General features: G+C 41.3%; 1 protein-coding gene across 2 annotated transcripts in view; it reads right to left on the bottom strand.

The window, feature by feature from the left end:
* Heatr5b (HEAT repeat containing 5B) overlaps window positions 1–14412 on the bottom strand; it is a 79107-nt gene that overhangs the window by 63281 nt on the left and 1414 nt on the right. For both annotated transcript variants that reach the window (XM_036170644.1, XM_036170643.1), the window contains exons 3-9: window positions 11141–11352; window positions 10465–10573; window positions 9626–9775; window positions 7785–7956; window positions 6203–6360; window positions 4265–4514; window positions 258–413 (exon numbers count right to left, since the gene is read on the bottom strand). In XM_036170644.1, coding sequence (XP_036026537.1) covers window positions 258–413; window positions 4265–4514; window positions 6203–6360; window positions 7785–7956; window positions 9626–9775; window positions 10465–10573; window positions 11141–11352 — 1207 coding nt within the window. The remainder of the gene's footprint in view (window positions 1–257; window positions 414–4264; window positions 4515–6202; window positions 6361–7784; window positions 7957–9625; window positions 9776–10464; window positions 10574–11140; window positions 11353–14412) is intronic.

Raw genomic sequence — 14412 nt, 5'->3', positions numbered from 1 at the left:
ATCGTCCTTCAAAAAGTAAATAAATAAAGCTGCTATAAAATTATATGAAAGTCTTCAGCAAATTTTGGTCAATTAGAAACATTTCTCACAGCTGGTTCTCTTAAAACTTTTAATATTTAACTCAATATTCCTATCTCTGTAAAGATTAATTTAAATAAAACCCAATGATCTGCTAGTCACAATAATAAGTAACTACGAGTTAAATACCGATCACAACTATATTCGGAAAACACTCCAGCAAGACCTGGATGTCGCACCTATGGAAGCTTCCTGAATGAGAGGAGAGGCGGTAGCATTCAGGCTCTGCACCAGGCTTCCGAGCTCCTGGAGGGCACAGACCATGACGTGCTGGCTTGCTGCGATGTCTGCGGCTCCAGATTTGTTCTCACTGCTTGTATCATTCACTACAGCTTCTGAAAACACAAAATCGGGATTGATGTGGGGGAAAGGAGTTGTGACTGTCTTTTAATCTATATGACTTATATACCTTTTCATACCATTTGACTCCTACATGTTAAAAACTATGCAGTTCTTGCTTAGTAGTAAACCCATGTAACTAAGTATTGATTGAGTTGGCATTAAACTTTTTAGGGGCAGGGACTTGTGGAGCCACAGCTCACATGTGGAAGTCACAGAACAACCTGCTGGGATTAGTTCTCTCCTGCCATATTGTTGTAGGGACTGAACTCATGTCATCAAGCTTAGTGGCAAGCACCTTTAACTGCTGAGCTATCTTGTCAGCCCTGGACTGACATTAAAACACTGTTGAATAGAGTCACAACAATGCTAAAATACATACTGTACATATTTGATGCTTCCAAGAATACAACTTAGGAGGTGCAGGAATCCACAATGTTTTACAAAAGCAGACTCAGAGCCAGGCAGTGGTGGCGCACGCCTTTAATCCCAGCACTCGGGAGGCAGAGCCAGGTGGATCTCTGTGAGTTCAAGGCCAGCCTGGACTACAGAGCGAGATCCAGGAAAGGTACAAAGTTACACAGGGAAACCCTGTCTCGAAAAACCAAAAAAGCAGATTCAGGGATGAACCTCAGTAATAAAGCACTTGCCTTGCATGTTTGAGGCATTGGGTTCAATCCCTGACATCACAGAAAACAAACGCAAACAAACCAACCACCAACAAAAGCAGATTTGGGGGTAAAATACTTGGGTTGTTTTTTTTTCTTTTCTTTTCTTTTTTTTTTGGTTTTTCGAGACAGGGTTTCTCTGTGTAGCTTTGCGCCTTTTTCCTGGAACTCACTCTGTAGCCCAGGCTGGCCTCGAACTCACAGAGATCCGCCTGGCTCTGCCTCCTGAGTGCTGGGATTAAAGGTGTGTGCCACCACCGCCCGGCAAGACTTGGGTTCTAATAGCAACTTCATGTAAGCTCTGTGACGGGGCATGCTACTCGACTTTGCTGCGTCAAGTTCCTCATCTGTAAAGGGACTTCCTTGCTGTCTCAAAGGTGCTTGTGTTGAGCACAGTGCATATATGGAAACTAATCCATCCTCCGCGAACACATTCAATGAGCATGAGTAGCTGCTACTGTTAATCGCTAGTAGTACTGCAGCTTCATGCTCCGATATACTGGAGGCATCACTGTCAGATTACTGACAAATAGATTCACAGGGGATGTGAGCTTGGAATTTACTGGAAGGCCCTTCCCTCTTGTCACTTGCTTTTATGTCCCTCCCCCAAACCTTTTAATAGCCACTGAAATTAAAATGTATTTCACGTGAGACAACTAAACATGCCTTGACACACTACTAATTGAAAACACACTCTGGCTTGTAAATCCCTGATAGAATCATGTTACTAAATCAGTAATTAGGGTTTTTAAAGTCAAATAGCTAATCTACAGCCATAAAAGTAATAACCTCTCAATGACAGTAAAATGTCCCCATTTTTTTCGTTCTCTATGAACTGATAATAAAGATACACTTACAGAATGATAGACCATAATTGACCCCTCTTTCTTTGTGTGTACCTCTGGACGGGAAGGTGCAGAAGTCCATCCTTTGGGTACTGCAGCTGGCTTGCCAGTTCATGCCAACCACTTAACATGGGCTGCTGGCACCCAAACACTTGAAGCAGCATGTGAATCTTTTCCCAGTTGCGAATACAGGGCAGATCACTACTACTTAGGTATATCTAAGAACAATACCTCATTAACTCACAAACCCTTTCATTAACAATTTTCGGTTATCCCTATGCATTTAAAAAGTTGTTGCAGCATTAAAATGACAAAAACAACCACCAAACTGCACATTTATTTTGTTAATATAAGACAATTAAATGATTATATATACTGATTATATTTAGTTATAGCCTTATTCTTAAAGACATCCTAGGGTCTTTAATACAATTTGCCTCATTAAAAATTAGTATTAGCCGGGCGGTGGTGGAGCACACCTTTAATCCCAGCACTCGGGAGGCAGAGGCAGATGGATCTCTGTGGGTTCGAGGCCAGCCTGGGCTACAGAGTGAGTTCCAGGAAAGGTGCAAAGCTACACAGAGAAACCCTGTCTCAGAACGAAAAAAAAATAGTATCTCTTTCCAAAGGTGATTCAATTTATATTTTCCTTACTCTGGTCTACTAAGCGCATGACACGCTCCACAGAGGCAGGCACTCTGTGTCAGTTATTGAAATCTTGGCACTGCTCTTCAGCTCAGGTATTTTACACTGTTTATGCGAGGACCCCTTCTGGAAAGGGCTTCTTTTGGGGGCTGCAGCTGAGTAGGAGTAAGTCTGAGAGTCCTGCAGCACAGGTATGTGAGTACTAGAGACAATCATGTACTACAGAACAGCTGGACAGAGGATGCCGAGTGTTGCCAGCAGAGATGGTTCACGTGTGGTGTGGGGACCAAGCCAAGTGCCCTGATCTAAGCATGACATATTAAATAATAAGCACTAGCCGGACAGTGATGGCGCATGCCTTTAATCCCAGCACTCCGGAGGCAGAGCCAGGTGGATCTCTGTGAGCTCAAGGCCAGCATGGTCTACAGGGTGAGATCCAGGACAGGCACAAAGCTACACAGAGAAACCCTGTCTTGAAAAAAAAAAAATTAATAATAATAATAATAATAATAAGCACTAAAGGGTCACATTGAATCCCAAAATAAATACAGTTTTATGGGTCAAATAAAATTATATCTGAAAAGATGATCTCTTAAAATTATGGATTATTGAACTTTCACAATATGTCCCGCAAGGGGCTAATAGTTATCTGTATCTATTACTTTCTAAGTCTTCAGATTAAGCCTAGTCGAGAAGTGAAAGAAAAATAGCAAAAAATATATATTTACATAACAAGAGGCTTCAAGCAGAAAAATGACAACATATAATGTCACAAAGATAAAAACAATACACAAGTGCAGTCTGGGAAACTTAAAAGTAACACAGGCACTAGCAATAAAACCAAAACCCAAACCTTACCCACACGCCACACTCATTTTTAAAACATGGTTCCAATACAGTTATATGCTGCTTTAATATTTTTAAAGTACTCAATAAACATGACTATGAGGCGCTGGCGCCATACCTCAGAGGCCAAGAGTACTGGCTGCTCCTGTTTTGGGTTTATCCCAGCACTCACAGGGCAGTTCACAACCATCTATAACTCGAGTTCCAGGGGAGCTCAGGCTCCCCTCTGACCTCCACAGGCACCAAGCAAGCATGCACCTGATGCACATGTGTATTTTCAGGCAAAACGTTCACTCCTAAAATGAAATAAGTTATTCTAATATAAAATTTATTTTAAAATTTTTATGAAAAAACAGTCCCAAAAGAGACAAATCAATCAGAGCTGTTAGTATTTATTAAGAATAAAAATCCTCGGGGCTGGAGAGATGGCTCAGCAGTTAAGAGCACTGGCTGCTCTTCCAGAGGTCCTGAGTTCAATTCCCAGCAACCACATGGTGGCTCACAACCATCTGTAATGAGATCTGGTGCCCTCTTCTGGTCTGCAGGCATATATGCAGGCAAACACTGTATACATAATAAATAAATAAATCTTTTTTTAAAAAAGTACCCTTTAAAAAGAAAGAATAAAAATCCTAGCATTTACAGACTGAGGGAGGAAAATTGCAAGTTTGAATCCAGCCGAGGACACATAGTGAGACCCTATCCAAAAGCAGAAAGGAAGGGGAGGGGGAAGGGAAGCAAAGGGGGGCCATGGTGGGGAGGGGAGAGGGAGGGAGAGGGGACTAGATGAAATAGTCAGGGTCATGAGCAGCGCACTACAGGATGACATCAGTTCTCACTTACCCACGGCTTTCATCTGTTTCCCGATAGCCTGGCAGATTTCCTTGGCAGCTGCGATCTGGGCTTTCTCACCCAACAAACTGCCCACAGTGGCTCTCAGGATGAAGGAGACGCATCGCCTTGAGTACACAGCATCCACATGTGTTTGTGTCGCTCGAGGGTGGGAAACCAGATCGAGCACGTGTGACAAAAATGTGGCAAAGCTCCGCTCCAGCCACTGGCCCCCCAGTGTCGTCACGAAAACAACGTAGGCCTGTAAACACACGAAGACACAGCCTCAGACAGCTCTGGGTAAACGCACGGAGGCACGGGATGCAACTGCAGAAACAATGAGGCCGCACACACAGAAGTTATACTGAGATTAAAATACGGCCAAGTGAAATTGCACACCCTTTAAGACTTCTGCCACAGGAGTTACTAGGAGGATCTTTGGATGAAACAACTCCCTTCATTTTTGTTTTTCTGTTTGTGAGGCAGGGTCTCATTATGGAGCCCTAGCTGGCCTGGAACCCACCATGTGGACCAGGCTTGCACTCACAAAGACCCATCTGCCACTACTAGGATAAAGGCATGTGCCACCATTCCTGCATTGAATAAAACAATTATTGGAAAGAGCCAGGCATGGTATTGCATGCCTGTAATGTCAGCATTCAAGGGGACCACCTCAAATCCAAGGGCAGCCTGGGCCATAGAGTGAGACACTGTGTCTAAAAATCCAAGCTAAAAACAACAGCAAAGAGTCTCAAGATGAAGCCTGCCAGGCAGGACCAGTATAGAGGAAAGCTCAATTCATTCAGGATCAGCAAGTCAACAACACTCAGAAATAGAAATTAACACTCCAAGCAAGCACCAAGAGCTGCAGTACACCTGCTGGTGAGGTCCCCAAGATAAACCATGGCTTCCATTGTCCATTTGTTTCAGGACAAGGCACCGCTGAGGGGACTTTCACTAGGAGCATGAACTGTGCTATCTTACCAGATGTTGATAGATCAGTAACCGTTAGTTATTATTTGGAAAGTATAATTCCAAGTCACATCTCATCTTATATCCATTGGAGATTAGTCACTGGCAAACTCAGTCCAAGCATAAATCAGTTATTTTTAGTCACAAGGTATAGGGAGAACATTACAATCTAAATGTCTAAGTTACTAATGTCTAAATACAGCTCTAAACAAAATCGACTTACTTGATTTTTTGTTTTTCAAGACAGGGTTTCTCTGTGTAGCTTTGCGCCTTTCCTGGAACTCACTCTGTAGACCAGGCTGGCCTCAAACTCACAAAGATCCGCCTGCCTCTGCCTCCTGAGTGCTGAGATTAAAGGCCTGCGCCACCACCACCCGGCTCTTTATTATTTTTAAGGACTTTATTGCTGCTGGTTTCACTTTTATTTTATTTCATGTATTTACTTTTTCAGATAAAGTGTCCACTATGGAACCTAGGCTGGTCTTGAACTAAGGTTACTCCTGGCTCAGCTTCTGATGTGCACTATCATCTTAAACAAAACTTACTTTATAACTTATGTGTTGTGATATAAAATGAGATTTTTTTTTTAGATATTTATATACACATAGTAGAAATGGACTTATTTATACATCAAGAATTTACCTTTTAGGTTGGGGTTTGGGAGTGTAGCTCAATGGTAGGGTACTTACTTGCCTAGCATGCATAATGCCAGGGTCCAAAACCCAGGGCTTCCCACATCAAAAGACACAGAAAAGAAAAAAAGAGAATCTACCTTTTCTTTTAAGTAGGTGATGAAATTTGGAATCTGAATTAATCCATTCATTGGTAAAGACACCAGAAAATATTAAAATTGTTGGGTTGGGGATTTAGCTCAGTGGTAGAGCGCTTGCCTAGCAAGAGCCTCTTGCATGCTGTTATGACAGTCTTCTGTGAAATGATCTGGACAGAATTCGTTCACACACACCCCCCCCCACAAACCTGTGTCACGCCGACTCTCACTTCACGGTTAACAGACCCTCCGACTTTCAACATCTCTCCACCACTCTTGAGGAAGCCTGACCCTCCACGCAGAAATCCTGTGGCCATGAGTTCTAAGACCTCATCAAATGTTGCTCGCTTCACATTCTGACGCATAACTTTAAAGAAGAAAAGTAAGTTCAAGAGCAAATGAGTTTCCGAAGCAGAATTACTAATATTTCCAAAATTCTAGCTTAAATTTTCAAGTTATGATGTTTAAGAGTATTATAACATAGAAAAAGTTACAACATCTTATAAACAAAATCTTAAATTCATTTTTTTTCCCTAAAGATTTAATTTAAATTTTTATTTATGTATAAGGGCATGTTTCTTCCTATGTACAGGCCCTGTGTGCCAGCACCTATAGAGGCCAGAAGAGGGCGTCAGAGCCTGGAACTGGAGATACAGGTGGTTGTGAGCTGCCCAATATGGGTGCTGGGGAAGAAATCAGATCCTTGGAAAGAATAACAAGTACTTCTTGAGCTCTCTCTCCAGTCCCCAAAAGAACATACATAGCAGTTGCCAATGTACTAAACTCCAGGTATCAAACTGCATGTGACAATATCCTTTCATATACAGTAACAAACACGATCCTTATGAGAATTCTGTGGAGATGTAAAGCTCATGTTTACGTATATAGGGTTCAGAACTGAGTATGTGGGTTTTAGTTTCACGTCTAACACAACAGAACACCTTTTTAGAACACAGGTCACACAATCTCTATAAGCCTCAAGTTCCTCTTTTATAAAATGACAATGATACTTGAAATTCATAGGGCTTTTGTGAGAGTTAAACAAATCCCACAGTATTGGTTTTATAAAGCATTTAAACGTTACCTCACTAGTGTCATAGAAGGAAACAATTATCACTAAAAGGTGAACAAATCAATCTCAAACAGCCAGTAACTGTAAGGGCTGGGACATAACCCTATCCCATCGGATTATCTGTCTACCATACGGAGGTGGGTAAAGTGGGGATAGTAGATCTGGAGTGACGCAGCACCTGCCACATTACGTTTGCTCCATTGGTCCCAGCCATTCCTGAGACATCTGTGGACCAGTCAAGCAACAAAGAATCACAAAGTGGTCAGTACTGCCCTCACACTGCTTAGTAACGGTCAAGAAGAACTGAAGAATGGCACTGTGGCGCAAATGGAGCGCTACGTATCAGAGGCTGAATGCACATAAGACACCAGACTCCTAGATGCTAAACATCATTCAAACCATTTCATAAACCCTGCTTGCAGTATGCCAACAACCTGTACACCACTATCACAAGAAATGTACCAGAGAAGTGGCATCTGGGTTCTTTCATTTGATGAAAAGATACCTAACAATTTAAATCTCTTTAAAGTGGCCTCTATGAGTGATAACTTAGAGCATTTTCTAAACCTTCAAGAACCTGCAATGGGCGAATGCAGGATTAGCCAACAATGGGCGAATGCAGGGGTAGCCAACAATGGGCGAATGCAGGATTAGTCAACACTGGGCGAATGCAGGGCTAATCAACAGTGGGCGAATGCAGGGCTAGTTAATAACAGTACCTGTTGCCTGTTTCGGCATCAACGCCGTGGCCATGACTGTTCCTAGAAGTTTAGACACTGCAACCCGGACCCCATAATTTGAGTTTTCCAGAGCCTTAAAGCAGAGGGTAGCTATGTTTTCTAGCTCAGCAGTCCACATGAACACAGCTTCATTCTGTAGTTCCAGAAGACACTGTAATTAAAAACAAGGCAAAAGGTAAATTATATTTTAGAACTTCTGTCTCCACAGAGGAAGTAACACAATCAAACTTATGCTCGCTCCCAGAAATACACAAAGAACTGGACAAAACATATCAACAGTTTTCAAAACTAGGTATCAGGTGATAAAAGGATGTCCCTTTAAGGAAAAAACAAAACAAAATAAAACATCTAATACCTTAAAGTAAGCAAAAATGGAAATAAAGATGGAAAGAAAATCAGTGATCTAGAAAATAGAAATACAGTCAGTCTTGGGTAACTGGATTTTTGGGTGTTGGTGGTTTTCCCCTATGCAGTATTGGGGATTGAAACTAAGCCATGGCCTCATATACATAAAGCAAGCATTCTACCACTGAGCTACAGGTCCAGCAAACCCAAAAAATAATAATAATGAAACCAAAGTCATCAATTAATTGAAAACTATCTATCCAATTGATCAAGGAAAAGAAAAAAGACATAAATTACTAAAATTAGGAAGGAGAGAAATCAAATCACTCCAGATCTACGACTCACTCAACAAGAAAGAGATAACCTGAGTAATATATATTCCAAAATTGACCTTGTAGCTTAAAATCTTCTGCACTGATTGATTAATTCAACCACATGATTATGCAAAAATAATATTAATTCTATATAAACTCTTCCAGAAAACTTCTCAATCATTCCATGAAGTCAGTATTTGCTAGGTCCTGAAACGTCATGAAGACGTTCTGAGAAGAAAACTGTGGGGCTGAAGAGATGCCTCTATAGTAAAGAGCATGTAATGGTCTTACAGAAGACCCAGGTTAGACTGCTCAGCGGTCCACATGAACACAGCCTCTGTATTCTAAAATCACAAGGCAAAACCAAACCGAAATTAAACAAAGCCCTCCCTTGAATCAGCTCACAGATTTCAAGAAATTATTTGTAAATTATGTCTTACGTAAAGAATATATAAACAGTCTATAAAGCACTCTCAGATCTCAGTAGTAAGAGAAATTTCAAGCAATGGGCACTATTTAAATACATCTTTCTTAATAGAAAATATGGATGGTAAACACCTGAAAATATGTTTAACACTAGTCATTAGAGAAATGCAGGTTAAAACTATGAGATACTCAATCACCTCTATTAGACTGACTAAAACAAAAACTGTAATTAGCAAATAATGATGAAGAATTAACAAAAGCAAAAAGCCAGAAATTTAAACCTATACAAATACTTGAGCAGTTTCTTAAAAAGCTAAACATAAATTTTAGCCATTCCAAATAAAATGAATTGACTCAAATAAAAACACAGGTCCACAAAAAAATCTGCACACAGATGTTCACAAAAGCTTTTTTGATAATAGCCAAAGCTACGTGACAGAACAAGAAAGGTGAAGCACCCATGCAATGAAACACTACTAAATAACAGAAAGGTATGAACTACTGAAACATGGACATACATAAATCTCAAACTAACTGTACTTTCATGAATGAAGTCACACAGGCACACAAAAGTACATACCACATGATCTCCTTTATAGATAATTCCAGAAAATATAACTAGCATATGAAAACAACCACCCAAATGCTCATAATTTAAGAACTTTAAAAGGAAAAAATGACCTGCTTAAGAGCAAGCACCATAAGGACAACATCATAGGCTGGTTGGGCACTAACCTTTGCCACTGCACATCGGACAGCCATCGACCTGTCGGTTAGGAGGGATCGAGCATTCTTGTAAATGTCACGGTGAGAGGATGCTGCTGCACCACCCAATCCAGTCAGCACTTTCTGTAGACTCATTAAGATCTCACTTCGTCCTTGAGACTGCACATGAATATGAAGCAAACTTTCAAACCACATTGTCAAATCGACTCCGTAGTTAATAAGAACACACTCGAATATAGTAAATCTCCGGGCCTACTTATCTCATCTCCAAATCATGGCCGTAAGGAAAATCGGTGGATTAAGAATTCTACAAAGAGCCGGTGGGGGAGGGGGTTGTTGTTGGTGCACATCTTTAATCCCAGCGCTTGGGAGGCAGAGCCAGGCAGATCTCTGTGAGTTTGAGGCCAGCCTGGGCTACACAGCAAGATCTAGGACAGGAACCAAAGCCATATGCTGCACAGGGTATAGCAATGTATTACGGCAGACATATGAAACTGATACCTTAGCTGTGACACGAAAAATAAAATGTCAATTGAAAAACAGAATTCAGTTAAAAAAAAAAAAAACAAGTAGACTTACTTATTTAAAGATCAATGGCATCCCTGCCTCCAAAGTTTAAGAAAGCTGACATTTAAAAAAGGAGATGGGTTGGGGATTTAGCTCAGTGGTAGAGCGCTTGCCTAGCAAGCGCAAGGCCCTGGGTTCGGTCCTCAGCTCCAAAAAAAGGGAGAAAGGATCATCTGAAATCACTTTCGGGCTAAGCACCGTGAGTGTCATAGGAACAGAAGAACACATCTTTAACCACGCATACCCCGAGCAAGGCATTAACTACTTGCTGTAGGACTTACCTCTGCACTCTTCAGGGATTTCAGCAGATTGTTCACTGTTTCTGGAAACGCACTGCCCAACATCCGTCCCATCTTCTCATAAAATGCTCCAACACAAGCCACGGCTGCCCTGTGAAGTCGGCCCCACTGGTTAGTAACAGCGCACACATACACGCAAGTTTTAAGTACAGCTCATTAGACTTTTCTGATTTTCAAAAACTAATTTGTATGTATCTCTAACATTTTAGAGTCAGTTTAATCTAGTCTTCAGTAAACTATAAGCAAAGTGGTCTCTACCTCAGCCACTCCACTTTGCCCCTCTTGTGTGAAAGCAGATCAATGAGGAGGCAGGTCGGGATTCCAAATCATTTCTTTGACTGCCTGGACTTGGTCAGCAGACTAGTCTTACCCATTCCGGCCTCAATCTCCTCACTAACTCTTTTCTTCTCCACCTCAGACACGAATATGTTTTCCATCAGAATTGATCAAAAGATTCCTGACACCACCCCGATTCTCCCAGCTGTGTCCAAAGTAAGTGATGGGCAGTGAGGTGGCCCGCCCCTTCCTCAGATTTGGTTAGAACTTCCGGTCAGTACCATGCCTCAGGTTCCACCCACCGGGGGTCTTTATGCGATGGAGTCCCTAAATCACTTTGAAAATGGAAAAGGGAAGGCAAGGCTTCCTGTAATGAACTTACAGTTTCGTTGGCAGGTAGGCTGCGGTGTCGTCCTTACTTCTGATAATGTCATTACACTTATCTAGTGTCTGAAAAACGGTGTAAGTATCCCCAGTGCTATACAGCGCTGCAAGGTTCTTAGCTAGCAATTTCCGAGTAGGTGGTCCAGGTGAGCTGCTGATTAATCCAGTTAATTGTTCAACAAGCTTTTTCTGTTTTTCTTTTACATCTGTCTGTTATTTTAAAAAAACAAAATAAAACATTTTTTCCTTGTACCCTTATCGCTTTCTAGTCAAAAACACTTAACATGTATGATGCTCTAATAACTAAAACCTGTACTCATTAAGCATAACTCACACATAACTCACATGAAAACTTTTATGAAAATGAAAACTTCAGTAAGAAATGATCCACTCTTTCCTAGATTAGATCTCCATTCCCCTTCATTGCCCAAAAGTTTGATTTCAACTAAAGTGATTACTGGGTGAGCCAGTTTCCAGACCAACTTAGAAAGTTGAATCACATACTGGATGCACAGCTTACAGATATCTAAGGTTTTCCCCTCAACAAGCAGATACAGTTGTCCATAAAGTTATGGGCTAGTAAAGAAAACCAAAAGAAATTTTGAAAAGACCTAAGCAACAGGACGTAATTCCCAGATCTACACATAACTAGTATCTAGTCAATATGGAGAATTCACTCATTTACTTGAGAAATACAATGCAATTACTACACGTCACAAACTATTGTAGGCACTGGGTGTGACAGTGAACAGAATAGACCAAGTCTGATTCTCATGAAATTTACATTCCAGGGGCAGGGACAGAATATAAAGAAATAAATGGTATGAGTGGTTACTATTTTATATAAGTTAATTAGAAAAACATGACTCTCCAAGGTGAAGGGGTGAGCTATGCGGCTCTCCAGGAATAGAACATTTGCAGATGAAGTCTGCTTAGCACACTTGAGGACAGCAAGCTCGGGTTAGCTGGGATGAAGTAGGAAAAATCAGTCAGAGGTGAAGTCAGAAGAAACCAGATGACAGAACATTAAGTTCATTCTGAGTGAGTGTTTTAAGCAGAAGAGGGCTGTAATCTAAATCTTTCAACCAATTAGTTTTGACTGTTAAAACCATGGATGCCGAATATACCAGGCAGAAACATGGTGGAAAATTAGAAAGCTACTGCAATAACCCAGAAGAGAGCCACTGGAGAGGCAGGTGATGGGAAGTAGACGGGCTCTAGATATGCTTGTGGGTAATTCTATTAATATTTACTAATCAGCATGATATGAGGTTTAAGGGAGAAGTGAAGAACAGCTTCAAGGGTCTGGGAAAGGGTAGGTTTGAAAAGGAAATCAATACTTTGGTTTAGATATGTTAGTGTTAACTCTGAGTGTGTGTGTGTGTGTGTGTGTGTGTGTGTGTGTGTGTGTGTGTAGAGAAAGAGAGTGAGAATGAATCACGTATCCCATGCTGGCCTTGAATTTACTATGCAGCTGAGGATGACCGTGAACTTTTGACCCTCCTGCTCCCACGTCCCAGGGGCTGGGATTATCGCTATGGGCCACGGCATAAAATGGTTTTATGTGGTACTTGGAATTAAACCCAGGGCTTTTTGCATGTTAGAGGCAAGTGTTCTACCAAAGGAGCTACACAGCAGCCCATGAGATATCTTTTGAAAGTTGAGTATCTGAAATGGTGGCAGAAACCCTAAGATTAGACATCACTAAAGGGTAAAACCAACAGCTCTCAGAACAACACAACATGAGCGTTAAGTATGTACAGTGGGAGATCAGCCATGTGTAAAGATGGGAAGGGACCAAATCACACAAGTCCTGACCACTGTTTGGGCAATTTAAGTCATGTGAGACCTTGAAAAAGACTTTTCAGCGGAAGGAAGACAACAAATGCCCAGTTACAGAAGATTTAAGGGACAGATATAAATTTCTAGTTAAAGGTTACAAGGGAATCCATGCATTTACTGTCTTTCTAGCAATTAAAGTAATTCTAACAGGCAAGAGCAACAGCACAAAGCCAAGTTCACAAGGGCCACCACAACAGGAAAAGCAAGCAAGCAAAAATCTGGAAGCCAAGATCTCCCAGCAGAGAAAACGAAGAAGAAATGAAGACACAAAGCAATCCAATAGTTCATGGGCTTTTTTTGTTTGTTTGTTTGTTTGTTTTGTTTTGTTTTTAAGTCTTGGGAGACTTTTGAGGTTAGAATAAATCTGCACCTAGAAATAAAAGGAATAACTGGTCGACAATCTAAGAGCACATATAGGAGTGCATCCATCATGTCCAGCATTTCAGCACTCAGGCAGCTAATGCAGGAAGACAGCTGCATGTTTGAAGCTAGTCTGGGATACATAATGAGTCCCAGGCCAGCCAGGAATAACTAATAAAAGCCTGCCACACATAGAAAAATCAAAGCCAAAGAAACAAACAAAATCTTCTATGCTCCTCTCCTCCATCCTAGGAGAAGGCTAGAAGCTTGTTTTCTGAAAAAGTGTAAGACGGGACAACTTTGGACAAGGACACAACTGTGGACTGAGGTCACTGTGCTAAATAGGAATCAAGTGAATGTTTACATACTGAGTGTTGAAGCCTTCAGGCTCCCTATCCTGATCCCTCAACCCTAGACAATTAACATCACCTTCAGACACTAGAGTAGAAAAGTATCTTCTAGGGAACAATCAGTCTAGAGAAACAAACTAAGATGGTAAGCTCAGGACTTAGCCTATCTGATGTTCAGATAACAAAATTCACCTTTTCCAGAACACTTTCTATGATTTACTCTTAAATCTGAACAAAGCTCTCATTTGAGGAATGCATCTAATGTTTAAAAAATAAACAAAACATGCACAAAACAAACTTGCATCAAAGAGGCTGTGTAGGAAGTAGAAGAAAAAGTAAAAATCTCTTAAGTTCCCAGAGAGAACAGGCAGACACTGGGATTACAGACATCACAGAGACCACTTCCAGGCACTGATGTGTCGTGGGTAGCCATTCCAGCTTTGATCTGAGGCTTCAGTAATGGTCACGCCTACAAGGCAAAGCCAAGAGAGGACCCTGAAGACCCGAGATCTGGATGCACCAGCTCTCTTGGTTCCTAGACCCTGGACGCTGGACACTGGACGCTGGAGGTAGACAGAGCAGAGTTCTCACTGTGCTACACCTTTCCCAGACCCTGCAACCTATCCCTTCATTTGTAAGTTACCCCACAAAGTAAACCTCCCTTTTAACAATGTGGCGTGGCCTTAATAGTTTCACCAATACTGATGATGAGGAGTGA

This window comes from Onychomys torridus, chromosome 21, assembly GCF_903995425.1.
Source record: "Onychomys torridus chromosome 21, mOncTor1.1, whole genome shotgun sequence".
Lineage (NCBI taxonomy): Eukaryota > Metazoa > Chordata > Mammalia > Rodentia > Cricetidae > Onychomys > Onychomys torridus.
The sequence above is the reverse complement of the archived record's forward strand: the minus strand, read 5'-3'. Positions and strand labels throughout refer to the sequence as shown.